Genomic DNA, 22,666 nt, shown 5'->3' with positions numbered 1-22,666 from the left:
CCTCGTCAAGGATTCCAGCCTGACCTCTCTGGTGTGAAAAATTGTAAACGCTGAGATTTTTTATGTTTTATTATACCTTAATTCTCACAACCTTAGCAGAATGCTGTATGGGAGAATATACAGGCTTGAGGGGCAGAAAGGGTAATTTATCAGACCAAGGTCACAATGGAGCTAGAGTTCAAACCCTGGCCAGTCAGATGCCAAAAGGCAAGCTTTTCTCTGATTTGTCCTAGACGATCCTGTCCATCTTAGTGATATAAAACAAGGACCCATACTGTATGTATTTAAGATAGGCCATCCGTTTCCTTCACAGCACTATGTAAAGGTACATCTGTTGCTTATTTATTGCCAGATTTGCCAACTATAATGAAGGCTCCCAAATCTGGTGACCTTGACTGTTTTCCTCAGCCTAGGGCAGTGTCTGAAGTATAGTAGACCTTTATAAATATTTGTTGAACTAATGACTGAGGGAGTCTCTGAAATGGCATCACTTAGCCTTTGAAGGGCAGAGGCTTGGGCTTCTGGCTCTTACCCTCATTTGCTGGATGACTTCAGGCTAGCCTCTCAACCTTGGGTTAGAGAAATGGGAGCAGGATTAGTCAATAGTTAGTCATACAGTGTTCATTTTATGCACTTAACAAGATGCCAGGCTTGTAATAAGCATCTTAAATAAACTAATACAAGTAACCGTCATCAACCCTATAACAAAGACACCATTTTAGTCCCAGTTCACAGAGGAGAAAAGAAGTGCAGAAGGGGCAAGAACCTTGCCCAAAGACTGGTAAGCGAAGCAGTGCTGACTCCCCATGCTGCGCTTGTCCCGCTGGACTGTTGCAGACTGCTGTGCGCGGCTCAAGAATAAGCAGATGAGCCACTGCTCCCAGCAAGCTTACAGGTAACAAGCAGGGAGAGACATGGATGAAGGGGTTTCGGAATTAAACGATGAAGTCATTTTGCCTTGATTCTGAGGTCCACTGTGAACCATTTGTCAACTGTCAACCTCAGCTCAAGGATGGAGGCAGGAGGTGTGTGACATACTTCCTAAAGCCAACCTTACTCCCAGCTGGAGTTTGAACCTTCTCCTTGTACTTCTCTGTTTCACTTGCCCTCTGAGATAGAAGCTTTGGGGAACCAGGGCCGGGGAGCAGGGTGGATATTGGTGCATGGTGGCCCGAAAGTGCATTCCACCTCTGAATTACCCCTGTGCCATCAGCCAATCATGGGCAGTGCAGCCTGGGTAGGAGGCCTGAGCTGTTCCCTCTCCCAAATGCTCCTAGGCCGTAAGTTCCTGAGCTTAACTCTTGGTATGGAACATACCTTCTTGTTTGAAAGCAAAGTACGTCTCAGCTTTGGAGCCGGGCCTGAGCTCTGGATGCAGAGGGGCAGCCTGTCACCATCCTGAAGAAAAGAATTAAGAAATGGCTTCCTGTGAATTAGCTCTTCATTCCAATGAGCAATGCCTCCTACTTTCTGAGCCCTGCCCTTCGAAATATTCTAAGTCCTTAGAGTATAACCTTGTGCAAATTCTTCTTTTCTGATCGGGAGACTCCTCGTCTGCAAAATAGGGATCCCAATGAAGGAAAATAGAAAGTTCTAAGCACAGGATCTCAACATGCATTAATTAACTGATCAATAACTATCACTGAATTATGTGCCAGGCTCCAGGGATACAGTGGTGAATGAAGCAAATAAAACCTCCTTCCCATGGAGCTCACGTCTGCTGGACAGCACATAGTATTCAAAAATTCAGTAGAGGTATACCTCCCTCAACGGTATTGTGGATTCTGTTAATAGACCGTCCTGATAAAGAGACGATCATCTTGATAAACGAAGTCATACCAATTTTTTGGTTTCCCTGTGCATAAAAGTTACATTATACTGTAGTCAATTAAGTGTGCAACAGCAATATGTCTGAAAAAGAATGTACGTACCTTCATTTAAAAATAACGCTGTGGGAAAATTGGTGCCAATACACTTGATCGATGCAGGGTTGCCACAGACTTCCAATTTGTGAAAAACAGTATCTGGGAAGTGCAATAAAATGAAGTACAATAAAACAAGGTATGCCTATAGACTAATTTTTAATTGGGAGACAGCAGAAATGCACATAGTTGTGAAAAATATGAAGCACAAAATAGTTATAAACTTTGCACCCAAACCTTGCAGATTTGATTGGAGGATGTACGTTACCTCCACAGAAACGGGGATCTGGTGAAGGAATGAGTCTTGCCACCACTGTGCAAACAAACCCCTGATATGATGGAAGACTATCAGCTACAGTTGGAATCCCAGGATGGTTCTGGAGCAAACCCTAATCTTCTAGGGTCTAGAACGGGAGGGCTAAGGTGGCAACCGAATCCAGCATTGTCACATGTGTCTAATCAATTTTTCTGCCTGCCTGATTCTATTTGAGTCATCTGCATTTTATTTTGATTCAATCTTTTTGCCAGCTGCTAACACCACCGCCTCCATTTCAGGCAAGAATGGGACAGGAAAAATAGTGTTTCTCCAGAGCAAGAGTCCTGGGAGTGGGAGACAGTCCCCACCCTGATTTCCAAGGAGAAAACATGTTGGGGTGACTTGGGCCCTGCTTCTGTCTCTCCCATCAGTAACTCAGCCATCCACCACAGTCCCGCCTTTCCTCTCACCCCCCACTTTCCCCAGGACCTTGGGTTTTACCTTTTTCTGTCTCTATCATGATGAACCCTGATAATATGGGTTCTTAGAAGGGATTCAGACCAATCACCAGTTTTCTCAGGTGAGAGAGGTAACATCCAAAGTCACACAACTTCACCCACTTATTCAACCAGGAACACTCCTTCCTACCCTTTAAAGTTTAGCTTAAACATTACCTCATCAGAGGACCTTCTCTGACTACTTTATCTAAAGCAGATTCCCACCCCCCAAAAAATTATTCTTTATTGTTGCCCCTTGTGTCTTCTTACTCTTTATCACAATTTATAATTGTTTCATTTATTAAATTTTTTTTCCCATCTGACTCCTCTACTAGAACATAAGCTCCATGAGGGTAGGAGAGACAACAGGTGTTCAAGAAATCCTTGAATAAGTGTACAGTGAGCAGGTACTATCAGGGCAGCTGGGGATAAGGACGGATAAAATGCAGTTCCTGTTCTCAATGTCTGTCCAATACAAACAACAGAGCCAGAAATGGGGGGATGCTATGAAATTAGGTCTAGATTCCAAGGAGGTATTTTGGGGGCACCTGAACCAGGCATAATATCTGTTGGGCTTTTGCTACCAACTGCTTAGAATCCCAGATAAATCACTGGGCTGGCCCTGCCCATGTGACTCAGGGCTGAACCTTGACCAGCTCAGAAGCATCAGGAGCTGACAACTAATCCTGTAGAGTGTGTGCTTAGACTATACCTGGGCCCATCACCCTTTCCAGTGAGAGGTCTGCCAGTCAGTTTCAGGTCCAGCTAATGGCCCAGTGCATGGTCATTAAGACCTCAGGCAACCGACTACATTTAAGCCCAGCCTCCAGTCTTTTGCCTGGTCTTCTAAGAGTTTTGGAAGAGAACCTGTACAGTCTGGATTAGTGGGGTCCCAGCTGGGTAGCCTTCATATCTAAAGGGCAGGTAGATTGTCCCACATGGCTCAGAAAAGAGCCAGTGTTCTGGACTGTAAAAGCCTAGCAGGAGAGACTGGAAGGGAAAACAGCAGGAAAAGGAGGTAGAAAGCCAGTCAGAATCCCTTTCTTTGAAACGAAGGAGTACAGAGCCTCTGCTGGCTCTTCTGGGAGGAGTTCACCCTTCAGTCCACTCTTCTCCCTACAGTGGGGCAAAATGGGAGCTGCTGCTGCTGCTTCTCAAAGCTCACAGCAAGCAAGAAACCTTTTTTCCTGTCCTTTCCACATTCACCACCTCTTCCTCCAGTAGCCAAAAACGTAGGCTCAGGTTCCCAGCAGCCTGAACCTTCTCTCCAGATGTGAGGCTTCAAGCTAAATACTGAACCCATCCAAAGCCCCTGACTTACCCTATACCCTGCTTCCAGGGTTGGCTTGTCAGGAGTTAGCCAGAGTCCTCCAGAATTTCCCAGATCATTCCCTACTGCAGCCAGGCTGATCATGCCTCTGCCCACGTTTTTTAATCCATCAGGGAATAACCAAAAAGATTTTAACACTCGAGAGGAGACAAGTCACAGATCACCTTTAGTTCCTATCCCCATTCCTCTTCTACAGTTGTCCAGGTCAGGAATTATCGCCAATTTAATTCAGAGGGGTTAAGTAACTTGCCTAAGGTCACACAGTGGGGAAGGGACAAAAACTTGTGACTCCTGCCCAGCAGTTTGGCAGGTGCTCAAGTACTCTTTGTGGAAAGGGTGAAATCTGTTTGTTCATTTCGCTGGCCTGTGGGTGCCTCTGTGTGTTGGGGGAGGGGGTTGTGTGTGAGAGAGGGAAGCTGTTCTCCTTCCTAATAAACTTCTCTCTTCAGTTCATTCTCATTTCCAAAGTTACTGATTTAACTCTAATCTGACTGAACCCTACGGTTACTGTATTTATTATCAGAACAATGCCCCCTTCCCGAAGAGCAATGAAGAGTAGGTCTAATGTTTTCCTTCTCAAAAGAGCAAAGACCAAAACAATCCAATAAAGAATCTCACTTTCCCATAAAATACACATCCTCAAAGCAAATCCCAACGCACCACCCGAGTCCCTACGCTGTCCGCAGACGCCCCCACACACCCGCCAGGCCACACTGCGTGGGGAGGCGTCGGGGAGGGGGCGCGGAGCGCGGGCCGCGCGGCAGGGAGCCGGTGGGCGCCGGGCGCGCAGCCAGGCTGGGCCGCACGGCGGGGGCCGGCCGCCCCTCGCCACGTGGTGGTGGCCGCGGCGGGGTCCGTGGCGCCTTCCCAGCCAGAGAAACCCGGAGCAGCCGGGGAGGAGGAGGAGGAGGCGGCGGCGGCGGCGGCGGCGGCGGCGGCGGCGGCGGCGGCGGAGGAGGAGCGGGGCGGGAGCGAGGGAGGGGGGGCTGGGGGGAGGGGTGGGGGGTGGGGAGAGACCCGGCGGCGGCGACAGGGCGAGAGCGGAGCGCGGTGCCAGGGGGGTGGGGGCACCGGTGCCCGTCTGGGGAGGGAGCAGGCGGAGGGGGTAAGCTGCGATTACCAGCAGGAACCGGCAGCAGCTGTGAGTCCCGGCAGGGCTGGGCGGGGGGGAGGGGAGCGGCGCCTAGGGTCGGCCCCCGGGGGTCGCGGGGTGGGCTGGAGAAGAGGTTGGCCAGCAGCTGGTCCAGGGTAGCAGGGAGGGGAAGGGTCCGGCGTCGGCCGTTCGCATTCTCTTTTTCCCCCCTCCTCTGCCGCTTCTCAGGCCGCACCGCTTCCGGAGCCCCTTCCCCGGCCCCGGGAGGTGGACTAGGGGCCCGGGGCTCGGCGGCAGTGGGGGAGGGGGCTGCCTGGTCTCGGCCTCTGAGAGGGGAGGGGCGACAATTTCTGTCGGCCGAGCAAAAGGGGTTTAAAGGGCGGCTCTTAAAGGGGCCGCAGAAGGGGCCCGGGCCGAGGAGGCACCCCTTCCCCATCCGCCTGTCGTCGCGCTCGCGCGGGGCGCTGGGCCGAAGGGAGAGAATGCAGAGGAAGCAAACGCGGGTCGCGATCGCCCAGGCGGCAGAGCCCCAGCTCGTGGGGTTGGGCTCGAGGTGGCCGGCCGGGGGTCGGGGGTGTGGTGAGCGCTGGTGAGCGGAGCTGGGGGAGAGGGGATAGGCTTGGAGAGGAGAGGGTTAAAGGTGGGGCCAGCCCTACAAACACGCGCACACACTTCTTACTCAGACCCGGTCACACGCGTTTCCCTGGCACTTAATGCGGGGCGGTGTTGGGGCCTGGGCCCGAGCCCTCTCCATCCAAGGCTTTTGCTGCCCGGCTTTGGGAGGTCGCGGACCCCACTGCCTCAATTCACACCTCGGGAGCCCCCTGTCTTACGCGCACACATGCTCCGGCGCGCGCGCACACCTCGGACATTCCCATAGTGCCTCACGTGACACACGGCCCCGAACGTGCCCACCCTTCACACACGCTCACGCACGCGTGCACACACAAACACTCACGGCCTCCCGGTCACTTCTCCCAACATCCGACCCCCGCCTGCATCCCCGCTTAAGGCGCTCATTGACTATGACACACCTACACTCATTCACAGACACACACACTCCCCCCACACATGCCAGCCACAGACACACATTCATAAACAGGGCCAGGAGAAGTACACACGCCCCCCCTCGCCTACTCTTTCGGGAGCCCTGAGTCATTCCTGTCCCCTCCCAGGGCTCCCCACTTCCCTGTGTGCAGGCACACAGGCTGGGCTTAGGAGTTCTTTGTCTGCCCTCTTCACCTGAGCCCCGAGGCCTCTCCCAGAGCCCCTTTCCCCTCTGTGTTCCCTCAGACACAGCCGAGGACTTCCTGTGGGTCCCTGGTCAGGGGTGAGGAGGGCCTGGAGGGTTGCCACAAACCCAGTGTGAGTTGGGGAGGCGCTTCCTTTTCCTGAACTCTGGGATCCTACAGGAGGAAGTTGGGCGGGGGCCCAGCAGAGGATGTGCTGACAGTGGTGGGGCTGACCCTCCCAGAAGCACCGGGCCTTCCTTAGGGAGGAGCCAGGGGTGCCTGAGGCCTGGCATGAGGAGCTTGTCAGAGAGGTATTTGGGGAAGTGAGGCCTGGGGTGGGGAGGGGGCTGAGGAGCAAGTCAAGGCAGGCCTCATCTGGGCCCCCTGTGCTGGGAAGGCAGCGCTCTCCTGTCCACAGGTCTCCCTGAGTTCCAGAAAGAGTCCTTCTCTGCTTCTGGCTTCGCTTACTTGTCCCTATTTGTCACCGCTCCCTCTGTCCCCCGCAAGTCTTACTTGATTCTGGTCCCAGCCCCTTCCCCAGGGCAGCAGAGAAGAGAAGATGGGTCTGGGAGGGAGCTGTGAGACACAGGGGCAGGACCAGGCTGCATCTCAGCTGGCCATAGAGCTCCTCAGGCCAGGACAAGGGGTGTTGGGACAAGCTCTGGGCCCCCTCCCCACCGTTGCTCCTGCTCTCCCAGGAGGCCCAGGGCGGGCTGTGGCCCAGGCCCTTGCCATGGAGTCCATGTTTGAGGATGACATCAGCATCCTGACCCAGGAGGCCCTGGGGCCCAGTGAGGTGTGGCTGGATGCCCCTGGAGACCCCTCGCTGGGAGAGGACATGTGCTCTGCCTCCCACTTTGCCCTGATCACAGCCTACGGAGACATCAAGGAGAGGCTGGGGGGCCTGGAGAGGGAGAATGCCACCCTCCGCCGCCGCCTTAAAGTCTACGAGATTAAGGTCAGAACCTGGGTGTGATGGGGGTCTGACTGTGTGTGTGGCAGGGGAGGGGGCTGCTGGAGATCCAGCAGAGACTCCAGGGATCTGAAAGAGGGGTCTTGGGCACTCGAGGATCCCTCGTGAGGGTTGTGGCTGCTCTAGATGGATGGGGACTCCGGAGAGCCCAGCACCAATCAGGAAGGGATCGGGAGGGATCCTCTTAGGAGCGCTAGACCTTAGATCTAAAAAACATCTGGTTGGTGGGAACCGCTTCCTGGGCCATGGGAATTAGGATGAACAGATCCCACTGGAACTGGGAGGGAGAGGCTAGAACTCTGAGTCAGGTTATGGGATGGGGACACAGCTAGGCTGAAGCTCTTCTGAGGGCCTACCTCATTTGCAGTACCCACTGATCAGTGACTTTGGGGAGGAGCACGGTTTCTCTCTATATGAAATCAAGGATGGTTCCCTGCTGGAGGTGGAGAAAGTCAGCCTGCAGCAACGGCTCAACCAGTTCCAGCATGAGGTGAGCCCTCCCCGAGTCTTTGTTCCAATCCACCTCTGATAATCCCCAACCCCAGCCTCTGGCCTTCCGTCTCTTTGATCATAGATGGCCATGGTCCTCCACAGTACCAGCTTCAAGTCCGCCTGCCCCTCCACTGGGTGCTGGCAGTGGGGGTGGGAGGCACAGGGTGCTGCTCTGCCCTCAAGTCAAGGTAGGCCTGACTCTGGCTGCCCTCTACCCTCTCTGTGCCTCATCCAGTTGCAGAAAAACAAGGAGCAGGAAGAACAGCTTGGGGAGATGATCCAGGCTTACGAGAAGCTCTGCGTAGAGAAGAGTGACCTGGAGACGGAGCTGGGGGAGATGGTGAGGTCCAAGGAGCCTGGGTGCTTGAGGGTGTGACCTTGGCTGTGTGCTTGTGGTATGCACTCCGCGTGTTCATGTCTGTCTGTGAGTGTCCACGTCTGGTGAGTGGGGTTGTGGGTGTCATGCAAGTTGTGAGCAGCTCTGTGTACATCCTGACTATGCAGTGACAGAAGATGACTATGTGAGTAGCCCTGTAGAACACTGTGAGTCTGTGTGTATGTTTGGGTCTCATGCTGGGTTGACCCTCTGCCTATAGCACTGTGCTGGAAGGCTGTATGGGTGAGGGCAGAGGGGACTGGAGGTGTTTGTGACTGCTGGGATGGGCCTTGGCCTGTGTGTGATTCTACGTCACAGTATGGCCATGCAGGTGAGCAAGTGGGCAGGTGTCAATCAGGAGACGTGGTCTCTTACTGACTCCTAGCTATGACCTGGGTCAAGTCACTTAGCCTCTGTCCTGCCTCTGAGAAGTGGGGCAAATAATAACAACCTTGCTGAGCTGTTATGGGACATTCATGTAAAAATGCTTTGACTTAACCGTATTTACATGGCACTTACCTGTGTGCCAGGCATAATTCTTATCTCTTCAGGTATATTTACTGATTTTAATCCTTGTAACAAACTGACCTCAGAGGTAGGTGTGGTTAGCCCCATATTACAGATGAGGTACACAAAGCCCAGAGTAGTTATGTCACATATACAAATGGAAGCTTTTATGCTCTTGAGGGGGTGGCAGTGTACAGACAGGGGGCTGAGTGTTTTTAGAAGTGTTTCTCTGTGTTAGAGACAGGGAAGAGGCATTAACTGTGACCTTGCAAGGGGCAGAAACATCTGCATTGCAGTTGATGGGAGGGACCTTGTACTCATGGCCACTTGGAGAGTGGAGTTGGGATATGTGACCTGGGGCCTCCGCTCAGTTTAGAGGGGTGATGGATACCCAGACGTGGGGAAGTCCTGGGTTTAGGGAGCCCATTGGGGTGCCCTGGCCTGGTGCAGACCCTCACCCTCTTTTCTCCCGCTATAGCGGGCCCTGGTGGAGACTCACCTGCGGCAGATCTGTGGTTTGGAGCAGCAGCTGCGGCAGCAGCAAGGCCTCCGGGATGTAGACTTTCCCAGCCTGAGCCCCCCGCCCGCCCCTGCCCCGCCCTGTGCTGATCTGGACCTTCACTACTTGGCACTGAGAGGGGGATCCAGCTTGAGTCACGGTGAGCTCTCAGTGACCCCTGATTTCCATACTCCAAAGTCCCCCCAGCCAGCCCCCCATTTCAACCCTATTGGACACCTCCAGGGTTTCAGATTGTTAGTCAACGCCGCATTCAATTCAGTTCAGTTACTCAGTTGTGTCCGACTCTTTGTGACCCCATGGACTACAGTATGCCAGGCTTCCCTGTCCTTCACCGTCTCCCAGAGCTTGCTCAGACTCATGTCCTTCGAGTCGGTGATGCCATCCAACCATCTCATCCTCTTGTCGTCCCCTTCTTCTCCTGCCTTCAGTCTTTCCTAGCATGAGGGGCTTTTCCAATGAATCGTTCTTGCATCAGGTGGCCAAAGTATTAGAGCTTCAGCTTCAGCATCAGTCCTTCCAGTGAATATTCAGGACTGATTTCCTTTAAGATTGACTGGTTTGAGCTCCTTGGAGTCCAAGGGACTCTCTCAAGAATCTTCTCCAACGCCACAGTTCAAAAGCATCAGTTCTTCGGCGCTCAACTTATACTGTCTTAAATTTCTCCCATAATCACCTCATCCCTCCTTAACCAACTGTGCCCTCACCTCACGTTATTACTCCAGCTTCTCCCAACTGACATCTCGCCCTTAAATCCTTCATTCACAGCCTCCTCCTGCAATTCCTATATATGCCAGCAGAGGGCGGCCCCACCCAGAGTCCCCCTGCTTGTCTTTGGTTGCGATTAGAAGAGGCCCCTAAGAATGCTTGCGGACGAGAGTCCGACCAGGGAAACTCTTCCAAAGCCCATTTTGTCTCTCCCCTGACCTCCAGGAAGGTTAGAAAATGCAACTCAGCCCATCGTTGCCCTCTGCTCTCAGTAGAGGTTTATCTGTCATCCTGGGGTGGCTGCCGTCTGGCTGTCTCTCTTGGAACCCTCATGCTGCAGTTTTCACCTGTTTCACTTTGTGTTAATCTGGGAGTGGGTGGAGGGTACCCAGCAGCTGGTTCCAGCGTGACATTGTCCTTTCCTCTGCAGCAGGCTGGCCAGGCGCCACGCCGAGTATGAGTGAGCTGGAGCGGCGGCGGCTGGAAGAGGCTCTGGAGGCTGCCCAGGGAGAGGCCCGAGGGGCTCAGCTTCGGGAGGAGCAGCTCCAGGCCGAGTGTGAGCGGCTGCAGGGGGAGCTGAAGCAGCTGCAGGAGACCCGGGCCCAGGTAAAAGCGGGGGCACCAACCCCAGGCCCCTGCTCTGGCACCTGTGGAGCTCTGTGGAGTGCTGGGAGCTGCTGGAAAGAACTCTTACAGAGATCTGGGGTTTTCTCACTGAGTACAGACCCGCCCTGGGAATGGTAAAGAAGGGAGGTCCAGGCCAGTGAGGTTGGGGTCTGACTGCTCCATCTTTCCCTTAGGATCTAGCCTCCAACCAGTCGGAGCGGGACATGGCGTGGGTGAAAAGAGTTGGGGATGATCAGTAAGTCACTTTGTAATCCTCTTCCTCTTAACCTCTGCAACCCAGGGGGTGGCATTTTCCAGGTTCCCTCTTTGGTTCACTCCTCCCCCTCCACATTGTTTGGGGGAACCTCTCTTCCAAGCAGTCAGGGCTGTGTTTTGGGTTGCTTGTGTGGCTCTGCGTCTTTCACAGGGAAGGAGGCGAGGTTCTGGCATGCTCAGGTTCTAGGAGGTTCCCTTTGCTTTCTCTGGCACCCAGGCCTGTGTCTTGTCGAGGTGTCGGGTTGAGAGAGACTTTCTCGGCAGCTTTGCTGCTGTGTTGTGTCCTCTGGTGAGTTTTGGGTCTCTCTGGGACTCATTTGCTATCCCAGTAACAAGGCCCAGCCAGTTGGGTTAACCAGCTTCTCCCTGACGAGGAGGAAGGAGATGATGGTCTCTTTCAGGATTGTGGTATCTTGTTTCCTACCTCAGGAGAGATAAAGCTAAGACTTAGGAGAGGACAGACTTCCTTGAGTTCCTGTAGCAGCAACTCAGGAATTAGAACATATTAGGCTGGGGTGATCCTTGGGGATCCTGCCATTAAAGAGAAGCAGCAGTAGGTGGGAAGGGCGCTGTGTCAGCAGGGCGCCGAGTAGCGGGGCCTCTGGGGCAGCACTGGGCAGCCAGGGAGAGGGTGCACGCAGCCTGGCAGCAGTGAGCCTGGTGCCTCTCACATCCGCACCCGAACTCCTCCTCTCCCACTTTCTGAGAAATAGAGCACAAACCTCCTTCCGCCTAAGCCTTCCCCCTACAAGATGAGGAGTATGATGCAGACTCCCTCCTTTCATTGGTGGGGAAGACTGAGGCCTGGAGAGGGCAGGAGCCGACCCTCCAGCACACACACACCCGGCTCTGGGACCCCCTGGGCCTCCTCACCTTCCTCCCTGCTTCTGGTCAGTCAGGGGTACACTCACCTCCCCCTGCACCCTGGGGTGAGGACCTGGGTGGAGCTGTGATAGCTGGGGAGTGAGAACCTAGTTTGTGGGACTAATGGGTGGGACTCCTCACTGTTAGGGGCCTCTGCAGAGAGGGTCCACCCTAGCTTGTGGCTGGCGCTCAGAGCCTGTCCTAGCCTGTATGCCCAGACCCGGAAAACACACATACACACACATGTTCTAGAATCCTAGCTTGCCCCTAAAGTCACACTGTAGCTCCCTTTATGGCTCACTGAATCCACCTCCCTCCCAGAAGACCAGTAGAGAAGCCTCCCTCAATAGGTTGAACCCAGAGAGAGGATTTTTTTTTTGGCTGGAGTCTGAACTCCAGGCTTCGGATCTCAGGGACCCCTCCTGGGATGCTGAGTGGCTCAGCTCTGCTGATTTCACCTCGCTGGCCCCAGGTTTCCCTCACAGGCTCAGCGGTCCATCACTGCTGAGGAATGTGAGAGGAAGGTGATGTGGGGGAGGCCGAGAAGAGGTGGCACGTCCCCAGGGGCCAAGTGAGTGGGAAAGAGAGACTCCCTCCCACAGATGCCTCTGGAGGTCGTGCCATCCATGCCACTCATCCTGGCCAGAACAGCCCCTGTTCCTCCCCCCTACAGGGCACCTATGCTCACCCTGTCCCTTAGCCAGAGGGAGCTGGGCTCTGCTCCGGGCTGGTCCTACCAGAGGTGACCTCCAGCTCCTCCCCCGGGTCTCCATGGTTTGGACTCTGCCTCACGGCCTCCCGGACGTCTGCCCCTGGAGCCAGCCAGGCCCTGCCTGCCCAGCTTGACAGTTCCTTTCAGGCCAAGCATCTCTGGACAGCCCCAGCTTGGCAAGAGTTAATTCTCAGAGGAAGTCCTCACTCCCCCGGTAGTTTTATTTTCTTATAAGCTCAGCTCCTTTTAGTAATAAGCTGCTTCCCGAGTGCTCCCTCCCCTGTCCTCCCACCTGGGGAGGCCTCTGTCACGTGCTCTGAGCTCCTTTCCCCGCGCCAGCCCCTCCTTCTACTTCTGCCTGACCCTTCAGGTGCGTGGGAATTTTACATGTGGGCCTTCCAGGAGAGGATAGCCGAGGTGGGTTATCTGGATGGAGGTGTGAAGGTGGAAGAGAGGGCCACCAAGGTTCCTGAGTCCAGCCCACGCCTCCGTGGGAACTCATTGTATCCCAAGAGGTGCTCCCCTCCTTGGCGTAGATGCCTCCAGGGTGGTCGTCACGTTTACCGTGGGAGTCCTGGCTGTTCACATAGCCTTCCCCGCACTGCCGCTGCCTCTATTAGCTCCCCTCTGTGAGGCCACCCGGTGCTGAGGGGCCAGGCCTGGAGGCAGGCCCAGCCCCAAGGTTTCCAGTCTCCCCTATCCCAACCCCTGGTTCACAAGACCATCGTCAGTGTTCCTCTGACAATGGGCACCCAGACCAGATCGCCACCCTCCAAATCTGACCTCGGGGCAAGATTTCCCGGCCATTTGGTCAGCACAGCGTCTGGTGGTCAGTGCCCAGGGGAAGGGCCACTGAAGGTGACCCACCTTCAGTGACCACGGGCTAAAGGCAATAATGAAGGAAGAGATGGGAGTGGAGACCAGAAGGGTCCCAGCCAAGCGAGAAGTGCAGACCCATGGCCCCCTCCTCTGGCCTACTCAGGGTCTCAGATCCTGAGTGCGGCCTTCCTGGGGGTGTGGCTAGCACTGAGGGTGGAAGGGCGACTGTGGAGAGGGGGCTTCTAGAAGGGGCTTAGTGAGGGGGTGCAGGACCAGTGAAGGAGGGGGCTCATCCACGAGGGGAGCACCTGTGAGAAGATGGGGGTTCAGTATGAGCGATGAGGGGGAAAACTACAGGCCTTTTTCCCCAACATGGGGGGCTCAAGCTTGCAGCCTGGGTGCTTTTCCGCCCACCCCCCCCCCACCCCTCTCTCCGCCCACAAGCCTCTGCGTGGGCTTGCGGTTAGTGGTAGGGGAGAAGTGTGAACTCAGAGAGAGAGGATGGAAACTCTGCACAGAGGTCAAGGGCAGTGTAGGGGGGTCAGGACGGAAGTCGGAGACCCCCGTGTACCCTGAGCTCAGTCTCATGCCCCAGAGCCAGCGGGCCCAGGGCCTCCCCCTTCACGCTTCTCACCCTCCCTACTTCCTTTCTTTCAAATTTCCTTCAGCCCGGACGCCCGGCCCACAGGACTGAAGCCCTGAGCACTTGCAGCCTCGGGGCTCCCCAAGGGTGGGGAGGGGTTCTGAAGGCCGGGGGCCCACCACGCCCACCTAACTGTGGTCTGAGGGGTTGGTGGGCTTTGAACCACCTCTGACCCTCTCCTTGCCAGGGAGGCAGAGAGCAGCTCTTACCCACGCTCTCTCCCTCGATGAGGAACACCACATCCTCCCCTCATTCAAACCAAACTCATTGAGCTGGTATCTCCTTAAATGGATCAAAACTGGTTTCCCCTTTTCACCTCCCATCTCCAAGGCGTTTCCCCGAGTCCTCATTCCAGCAGACACCGTGCGAGGCAGTTTACCTGTAAAATCTCATTTGAGTCTCACCAAAAACCATGTGACAGTGCTGTCCCCTGAGCAAATCAGAGAAACTAAGTGCAAATACCAAGCAGGTCCTGAAACGATGGGGTAATAGCACTTCTGTGGTATTTTTATGGTTCAAATTCTTGTACAGGTCGGAGGTCCTTACACGAGGAGCAGCCCGATTTGTTGACTGATCACTTTTGAAAGTGAAAGGAGGGCCTATTAATAATTCTGCCAGGTGACTCCTGTCAACCAGGACAGCCCTGGGCAAACTGGGATCTGTGGGCCCCCAGCCTGGAGGAGGACTCTGATTCCAACCCTGCTGTGAAACTGCTCCATTAGCTGCATCTGGGGAGGCTTTCTAGACACAAAGATCTGGCTGAGCTGGAAGCGTGGCAGGGGCTGCCATGAAGAGCCGGGCTCTGTGGACCGCAAGTCATAGCTGGTCGAGGAGAGTGAAGGGGCTCAAGGCGCCTGAAAGGAAGTGGTAGATCGCTGGGTTGTTGCAAGCGACTTCCTCCTCCCCCCAGCCCGCAACCTCAAGTCCGCTCCACGGCCCGGTGCCTGTGGTCCCCTCCCTGAGGGTCAGGCCGGGCGGGAAGACTAGTGCTGGGTGTGCCTGTGGGTAGTGGAAAGTTTGGTCCTTAAATGCCCCCGCAAGGGTGAGGTGGCTGGGGGGCAGCGGGGGCAGCTATGGGCAAGGATGGAGGAGCTGGGAATGCTGAATTTCTGTTTTCCTCCTGATTGTGTCAGTCAGGGATTCTGACCACATGACCAGCTCTGATCCTGATCCCATCCCTGCCTGTAACCCCTATCCCTCATCCTGACCCCAACTCAGTCTCTAGTCCTGACGGAAGATGATCTTATCAGACCCTGACTCCAGCCTTAATCCTGACCTCGAGCCCGTCCCTAGTTCTAATCCCATGACCCAGTGCTAGCCTGAATCTTGACCCTGCCACATCTGCATCCTCATGGAGGCTCCAGCGCATCACAGGGCACGCAGTGAACCAGGAAGACACTGCATTCAGAAGCCCGTGTGTCTCCCAGCTGGTTTGGGGCAGAAAGAGGCCTTCTACAGAGGCAGATGCTTAGGTCTCTAACCTTTCTCATCTCTGTTGCTTTATCAATAACAGTGAAGATGATTGTTTCCACATGAGTTTTTGAACTCCCTGAATTATTTGTGGAAAGAAAGAATGAAAGGATAAGCCAACAGAGGGTGGAATCGTGTACAGGGGCTCGGAGCCCTCTTGCCTGCCAGCACTGCCATTTGCACTCTGGCTTCTCCAAAGGTGCCAGCTCAGCAGGCTGAGGTGCCAAGAGCCTGTTTGAGTCTCTGCTTTGTGCCACTGCTGCTCTGTGACCTTGAGCTGGCGTCTTAATATAAACTCTGTTCTTCCACTTCCACACATGATGAGCACCTTGCTCTCCCCTCCCCGGGCAGGGCTGGTGATGCTCAGGGATCCCAGGCCACTTTGGACGTCCCCAGCCTCTTTCTCCTCCTCTTAGCCTTCTGCTGCCTTCCCACCTATCCTTTCCCCCTTCCCTGATCCTTTTGGAAGGCAGTTGATAGCTGAGTAGTCAGTAGCCTCGACTTCAGCGTCCTGGAGACCAGAGCTCCCGTTCCAGCAACTCCACTATTACTAGGTTTTATGACTTTGGTCAACTGACTTAACCTCTGTAAGCTTCGGTTTTCTCATCTGTAACATGGAGGTAAAAAGCCGGCCAACACTGCAGGGTTGTCCTGAAGATTAAGTTCTTAGCACAATGCCTGGCCTCTGATAAGGGCTCATACAGATTATGATTCTTTTCTGGATGCTTCCCAAGTTCTGAGAGACTCAGACGGAACTTCTCCTCCATAATTTAAGCAATGAGGAAGCACCCAGATGCAGGCATCTGCTGCTGTTCACCTGACCCAGCCTTCCCAAACAGCCGTGATGGTGGAAAATAGCGCTCAGGTGTGGGCCAGGAAGCGGAATGTATATTCAGGTGCACGCATGCAACTGTTGGTTGTGTTGTGAAGTTGAGATTTTTTTTCCACTGAATTGGCAGTGTTTTCTAACGTGAGTCATTCGGGTCGTTAGCGTACTTAGCAGCCCGGGCCTGCGAATCTTGAGGTAGGTAGTCACCCAATGCAGGAAGAAGGTCTCACAGCGCCTTGGAGCATCAGGTCTGGTCCCCCTAACCTTGCCCAGGGTCTCAGAGGCAGTTTCGAGGGCTGCCTGGAGCTCCTGCAGGACACGGGGCAGCGGGGCAGGGGCGGGGGCAGAGCTGGAGGAGGGGCTGGGCGTCCTGGGCTAGAGCCTTCTCCCTTCCATTTCCTGCTGTCTTGTCTATTTTGCTGCGAGGAGGGTGCCAGGAACTCGGGGCTGGAAACTGGGGTAGCTCCTGACAAGAGGAGGAAGGCAGGAAGAGGAGAGATGGGGCCTGGCAACTGAGTGTGGCAGGTGAGATCTCTGAGGCAGGGTGTGAAGGCGACGACCTGTATCTGTCACCTGAGATACGCAGTGAAAGCAGATGGGGAGAGAAACTGGCTGCTCGGTCAGAGGGGATGTTCCATCTGTGCCCTACCCAGAGCCCCCTCCTGCCCTCACCACTGGGGGGTTAGCATGATTGTCTGGAAGGCCCCCAGTCTGAGGGAAGAGATGCAGCTCTTACCCTCAGATCCCCTTGGTTTGAAGTGGGGAGCCTTCCACTGGGAAGTCCCCAATTTACTATGGGCCATAGACTGGACCTTTCAGTCTGATGAAGGTGATACCATTCCTTCCCGTAGACCTGTGCTAGAGGAGGAGGGTGGGGGACATAGGACACCCAAGGGCTGAGATAAGATGGGACAGAGGCTGCAGCACCTTGGCAAAGGCTCCCCAAAGGACTCCTTCCCTCTGTTCCTGTCCACCATCAGACTGGTAGAGGGCACTCTCCCTCCCTAAGAAATGGGGTTGTTCCCCAGAATCCCAGCCTGTTTGCAGTAATTTGGCTTTGGCCCAGATGAGTTAAAAATAGCTTTGTTGTGGGAGGGCTCCCCCTCCACCCAGCTCTGCCCCAGGATTAGTAAGAGAACAAGGCGAGAGCGAGGGAGTTCAGTCACCATCTATCCGCTGCACCTCGGCTTTTCCTGCCCTCTGAAGCCCTAACCTCACGACTTCCCGTCCTCTTCTCCGGGGTTGGTCAGACACACACACACACACTCACACACACCCACTCACTCACTCACTCACCCTGTTCCTCACTCATCACACTGGTCTCACACCTCCCTTTGCTCCCTCCCATTCACATGTATCCTCTCTTACATGTCCCGTTACCATGAGATGAGAGCACGGCCCTCTCCTTGCTTCCCAGCTACTGGGGCAACCCCCCCGCCCCCCGCCTCCCCGAGACAAAATCCCTCTGGAGTGGCCAAGCTTCTCTCTGCCATTTCCCCTCCAGCTCCAACTTCCACAAAGTTCAGAGTCCCTTCTGGATTGGGTGAGGGGGCAAGATCTGGGGAAACAATATCCCCTGCCTCCCAGGCTCTGTCCAGGCCCAGATCAGAGATGAAGGCGGTGACCCAAGGCCATGGCACAGTCTCCTGTGATGTCAGGATGGGCTCCCTGGAGGTGTGCAGGCTAGGGTGGGAGAGAGAGGAGGGGCAGTGCTCAGAATGGTAACTTTCATTCAGCAATTCTGGGTCAAAGGGACCCAAAGAGAAAGGGAGAGAAAAGGAAGTGGTTGAAGTCTTTGCTGAGTCTGTTCCAGCTCCATGAGGGTGGGTGCCCTGGAGGCCTGAGCAGGAAGTGGGAGGGAAAAAAGGGAAGAGGGACTTCCCTGGTGGTCCAGTGGTTAAGATTCCACACTTCCACAGTAAGAGGCACAGGTTCAATTCTTGGCCAGGGAACTAAGATCTTGTATGCTGCATGGCCTGGCAAAAAAGAGGAAAAAAAAAAGGGAACAAGAAAGAAAAATGATAAAAGAGGCTCAATTCAATATTGACTTACTGAACAGCTACCGGGTACCAGATCCTGGACAAGATGCTGGGAATACGAACACAGTGATGATAATCTCTGTGTCTGAGGAACTCCAAGTGAAGTTCCAGAAGAAGGCAACTTGTTAGGTGCTTAACGTGAGTGGTGCCCCCTGGAGGTGTGCTGGGCACAATAGCTGTTCACAGAGATCTCCAGGTAAAGGGCTCCCTGGTGGTCCTGGGAGTTGCAAGGCTGAAAGGAGCAAAGCAGTGGACCTAGGCGTACTTGGGTTCAAGTGTATCAGTCGGCACCTCTGCCAAGCCAGGAGGCCATGTCTTCACTTACAGAATGGGGCTCTTCATAGGCTGTGCAACAGCGGTCTCTAATCTTCCAAAGGTGAGAACTCCTCTGGCCCCCGCCCCCATACGCAGATTGTACTTCACTATTAGTATGAGTACTTTGAGAAAACTCATAGCAACAAAAGCTACTATAAATTCAGTGCAGCTTTTGGATGAATCTGTGTTTTGTCACCACAGTTTCTGCACAGATTAGAAACACATTCACACATACCTGTATGAGATGTGTTCAGGCCACAGACAGTGCTCAGTGAATACACAGATTCAGGAAGCCCTTGAAATCACTGAGCGCTCCAGCCCCCACCCATTGTCTTGGGAACCACTGACCTAGCCCCAGGTAAGGTGTAGGGAACCCCCTGGAAGAGGTTCCCCTTTGAGGTGGCCCTTAATGCCCAAGAGAATTTCTGCAGTGGGGGTAGGAGGGTCTGGGAGGGGAGGGCCAGATGCCAGGGCAGAGGCCGTTCTTCCTCCACAGCTGTGACAGTAAACCCACTTCCCTTCTCCTCTTACCCACTCTCTGCCCTCTGACCTCAGGGTCAGGGCAGGCTGTGGTCAAGCCTTGACCCGGGTGACTGGGTGTCCTTCAGGGTGAATTTGGCGCTGGCTTACACGGAGCTGACAGAGGAGCTGGGCCGGCTTCGGGAGCTGAGTTCGCTGCAGGGGAGGATTCTGAGGACGCTGCTGCAGGAGCAGGCCCGGAGTGGCGGTGAGAGGACCAGAGGGCAGAGGGCAGCAGTGGCCACCCTCCACTTCCTTCCCCGGTGCCCCGGCCTGTTCCACTCGGGAGGAGAGTGGGTGGGCACTGGTGGCTGGCAAGGCCCGGGCTCCCCAGTCCTGACGTCCTCTATCCTCACCCCTGTCACCTGACGTGTTCCGTTTCTCTTCTAGGCCAGAGGCACTCGCCGCTGTCGCAGCGCCACTCCCCGGCCCCCCAGTGCCCCTCGCACTCCCCGCCGGCCCGCGCGGCGCCCCCATGCCCCCCGTGCCAGTCCCCTGTCCCCCAGCGCCGGTCTCCTGGGCCCCCCTGCCCCTCGCCCCAGCAGCGCCGCTCTCCGGCCTCGCCCTCCTGTCCGTCGCCCGTCCCGCAGCGGCGCTCGCCGGTGCCGCCGCCGTGTCAGTCCCCCAGCCCGCAGCGCCGCTCCCCCGGGCCCCCCACCTGCCCGGCCCCGCAGCCCCGGCCTCCGCCGCCCCCGCCGCCCGGGGAGAGGACGCTGGCCGAGCGAGCCTACGCCAAGCCGCCCAGCCACCATGTGAAGGCTGGCTTCCAGGGCCGGCGCAGCTACTCAGAGATGGCGGAGGGCGCGGGCTACGCGGGCGCCTCCCCGCCCTGGCTGCAAGCCGAGGCGGCCACGCTGCCCAAGCCGCGGGCCTACGGCGGCGAGCTCTACGGCCCCGGCCGGCCCCTCAGTCCGCGGCGCGCCTTCGAGGGCATCCGCCTGCGCTTCGAGAAGCAGCCGTCGGAGGAGGAGGAGTGGGCCGTGCCCGCCAGTCCGCCCAGCCCGGAGGCCGGCGCCATCCGCTGCGCCTCGTTCTGCGCGGGCTTCCCGGTCCCCGAGTCGCCGGCCGCCACCGCCTATGCCCACGCCGAGCACGCGCAGTCCTGGCCGTCCATTAACGTAAGTGCACTCTGGCCAGTCGACCCGGGAGCCCCGCCCTCGGCTTCGCACCGAATGATGGGCGGGGCTACCTTCCTTTGACTCCACGCTCCTCCCCCGGACGGCGCGTCCCCCTCTCTCTCCAGTGGCGTTTTCTTGGCTTGAATTGGGACCGCACTCTAAAACTTGTTCAGTTTCATGGTTAAAGATCCAGTCTTCAGAGCAACAGTCCTTGCTTTGATTCTGGACTTCAACACTTAATAGCTTTGGGACCTCGGGCAGCTTCTTTATCTTCTTCGGCCCTCAGTTTTCTCATCTGGAAAATGAGGACAATGACTTATTATCTGATTCCATTAGAGAATTCTCAAGAGGGAGGCGGTGAACCCAAAGCACTCTGCACAGTGCCTGGCCCAATAGTAAACATCTATTAATTGGTGGTGGAGGCCATGCTGACACTGGTCTTGGGTCCCGACAGGGACAGCCCTGCTCATTCAGTTCTGTTTATCAGGCCTCAGAGCCCCTGCCCTTTTCTGTCTGTCTAGAAGACAACCGTTTCTCAGGGCTGTATCGTTTCACAGAAATAGTGAGTTTCCTGGATGTCAGAGCCAACCCTTGCCACCTGGAAGGACCAAAATACATTCCAGAGTCAGACGAAGTTATTTCGGGGCTGTACATTGTTAGGGTTATCCGTTGCTCTGAGTTACCAGGGAGCTGTGTCCGAGTATTCTGAGGGCATGTCTGGGTCTTGGCTCCCCTCATTGCTGCAGATATCCTGGCAGGCTGAGCATACCTACCTCCCTGTTCAGCACCACCTGGGGACACCATGCCCAGGATTGGGAGAGTGGGTGCTTAACTGGTGGAAAGTGGTTAGGGAGGAGGAGGAAGGGGGTGATGTAGGAGAAGTGCCCAGACGCCTTCTCATGCCACAGCGCTCCCTGTCTTGAGTCCTAGGAAAGGGCAAGCTGGAAAGTGGGGACTGTGAAGGATGGATGTGGACCATAAACAACTCCTTTCTCTCCCCACAGCTGCTGATGGAGACAGTGGGCTCCGATATTCTCAGCTGCCCCCTCTGCCAGCTGGGTTTCCCAGTCGGGTACCCAGATGATGCCCTCATCAAACACATTGACTCCCACCTGGAGAACAGCAAGATCTAGGGTGCCTCCCCCCACCCACTGGCAGTTTCTCCTCCTTCTCCCATCACCCCCAAACACTCACTCACTTTGAATGCTGCATGAATCTCGTGGGGGGCCCCTGCCCCTTGCGACCCCCAGATACCTCCACTAGCTACTGAGTCAATGTGTGTGCCGTCTTCCCTGGTCCAGGCACCACTCAGCCCTGACTCTTCCTGGGAGGTCAGCCAAGGCTCTCCCCAGCTCCCTGGCTACTGCTGGGGAGGTGGGAAGGGCTGGGATGGGGAGGGGCGTATCCTACCCAGCCTCTCCTTCTGCCTTTCTGTTCTCAAACAGTTGAATCCAAGAAGGTGTCTAGTGCTTGGGCCTGGGAGAGAGGAGGGTATCAGAAGACTCCAGAAGCTCCCCCAGCCCCTACCCAGATGGCCACCTTTCTCAGGCTGTGCTCTGTCCCGGGAGTGCCTCCCTGTGGGGTCCCAGAGCCTGCCCTGCACACTGATGCCGGTTCCTCCATCCCCTGGCCAGGTTGGAGCTCGTGGCATGGGCCCCCCCAATGGGGGAAGGAGGCATCTTGTTTCTTGCCGTTCCCTGCAGGCCAGCCCTGTTTTCCCCCTCAGCCCACCCTGGGGAATAGGGAGGGTGGGAGAGGAGAGGGAGGACCCTAAAGGACTCGGAGCATCTGGCCCCAAGAGTCTGCCCTGAGGCACCATGACCCTCAGGCCGGTGAACCATCTGTGTCTGCCTCCCAGGCCCATGCCTTTCTTCTGGAGCCCCCAGCATCAAGGCGCAGGTTGTTAAGGCAGATGCGTCCCCCCAACCTGACCCCACTCAAGCCCCGACACCACAGGTGCCCTGGAGCCCAGGTGTGACTCAGCCTCTGATAGCTGGGTGGATGTCATCAGCCCAGCCTCCCAGGCCAGAACCTGAGGATGGGCCCAGGGTGCTGTGGAGATCAACTTCAAAAGAGCTAACCCCCTTCCCACACCCCAGCGACCCACATTCCCTCTGTGAAATCTACCTCAGAGTCGTACCCTCAGAAGGACGGGTAAGCAGGAGGCCAGGGGGTCCCCAGGGCTGAGGTGGGGAGCTTCCCAGGCAAGAGCCTGCTGCCCCACGATGAATCCACTCTCCTCCACTGCAAGCCTCTCCCAGGCCTCAGCCCGGGCGGGGGCAGTGGGTGCTGCTGTCAGTGCATGTACCATTCTGATCCAACGCTTCCAGGTCCCCCACCTCCTCACACCCCTCCCCTCCTCCTCAGTGCAGGGGAGGGTGGGGGTGTGTCGGGGCGGGCAAGGGGTCGAGGACTCCAGGGACACATGGCATTGTACCTTGAGTGTCCCCCTAGGGAGGGGAAACAGGGAAGGGGGACTGGAAAGGGGAGGTGGGGCCCCTGAGCTCTCTGAACAAGTTGAAAGTCCAAATAAAACTTACCTGTTCCATCTGC

General features: G+C 55.8%; 2 protein-coding genes across 7 annotated transcripts in view; one reads left to right on the top strand and one right to left on the bottom strand.

Moving 5' to 3' along the window:
- The window catches only part of LOC109573770 (uncharacterized), a 16,497-nt gene extending 10,556 nt beyond the window's left edge, over positions 1-5,941 (bottom strand). The window contains exons 1-4 of the mRNA XM_070774446.1: positions 5,932-5,941; positions 5,126-5,716; positions 1,932-2,024; positions 1,318-1,398 (exon numbers count right to left, since the gene is read on the bottom strand). Of these exons, the coding sequence (XP_070630547.1) occupies positions 1,391-1,398; positions 1,932-2,024; positions 5,126-5,716; positions 5,932-5,941 (702 nt within the window). The 3' untranslated portion in view covers positions 1,318-1,390. The remainder of the gene's footprint in view (positions 1-1,317; positions 1,399-1,931; positions 2,025-5,125; positions 5,717-5,931) is intronic.
- Positions 5,023-22,666, top strand: TBKBP1 (TBK1 binding protein 1). 6 transcript variants are annotated; one of them, XM_019981746.2, is made up of 11 exons: positions 5,086-5,146; positions 6,511-6,641; positions 7,029-7,288; positions 7,671-7,793; positions 8,031-8,135; positions 9,157-9,337; positions 10,334-10,509; positions 10,704-10,765; positions 19,085-19,203; positions 19,386-20,113; positions 21,118-22,666. In XM_019981746.2, exons 3-11 carry the CDS (start codon positions 7,064-7,066, stop codon positions 21,244-21,246), a joined length of 1,848 nt encoding a protein of 615 aa, XP_019837305.2. In that variant the 5' UTR covers positions 5,086-5,146; positions 6,511-6,641; positions 7,029-7,063; the 3' UTR covers positions 21,247-22,666. The 6 variants fall into 6 exon arrangements, with proteins under 6 accessions (XP_019837303.2, XP_019837305.2, XP_070629455.1 ...); XM_019981744.2 differs by lacking the exon at positions 6,511-6,641 and having other exon boundaries at positions 5,023-5,146; XM_070773354.1 differs by lacking the exons at positions 5,086-5,146; positions 6,511-6,641 and adding an exon at positions 5,500-5,687.

This window comes from Bos indicus, chromosome 19 (genome assembly GCF_029378745.1).
Source record: "Bos indicus isolate NIAB-ARS_2022 breed Sahiwal x Tharparkar chromosome 19, NIAB-ARS_B.indTharparkar_mat_pri_1.0, whole genome shotgun sequence".
NCBI lineage: Eukaryota > Metazoa > Chordata > Mammalia > Artiodactyla > Bovidae > Bos > Bos indicus.
Note: the sequence above shows the minus strand (reverse complement) of the source record. Positions and strands in the feature narration are given on the sequence as shown.

Excerpts from the sequence above, each read along its gene's own strand:
- TBKBP1 (XM_019981741.2), top strand. The coding sequence starts at position 6,890 with ATGGGTCTGGGAGGGAGCTGTGAGACACAGGGGCAGGACCAGGCTGCA. Across the intron at positions 19,204-19,385 it reads GGAGCAGGCCCGGAGTGGCG|GCCAGAGGCACTCGCCGCTG; the intron begins GTGAGAGGACCA and ends TTTCTCTTCTAG. Across the intron at positions 20,114-21,117 it reads AGTCCTGGCCGTCCATTAAC|CTGCTGATGGAGACAGTGGG; the intron begins GTAAGTGCACTC and ends CTCTCCCCACAG.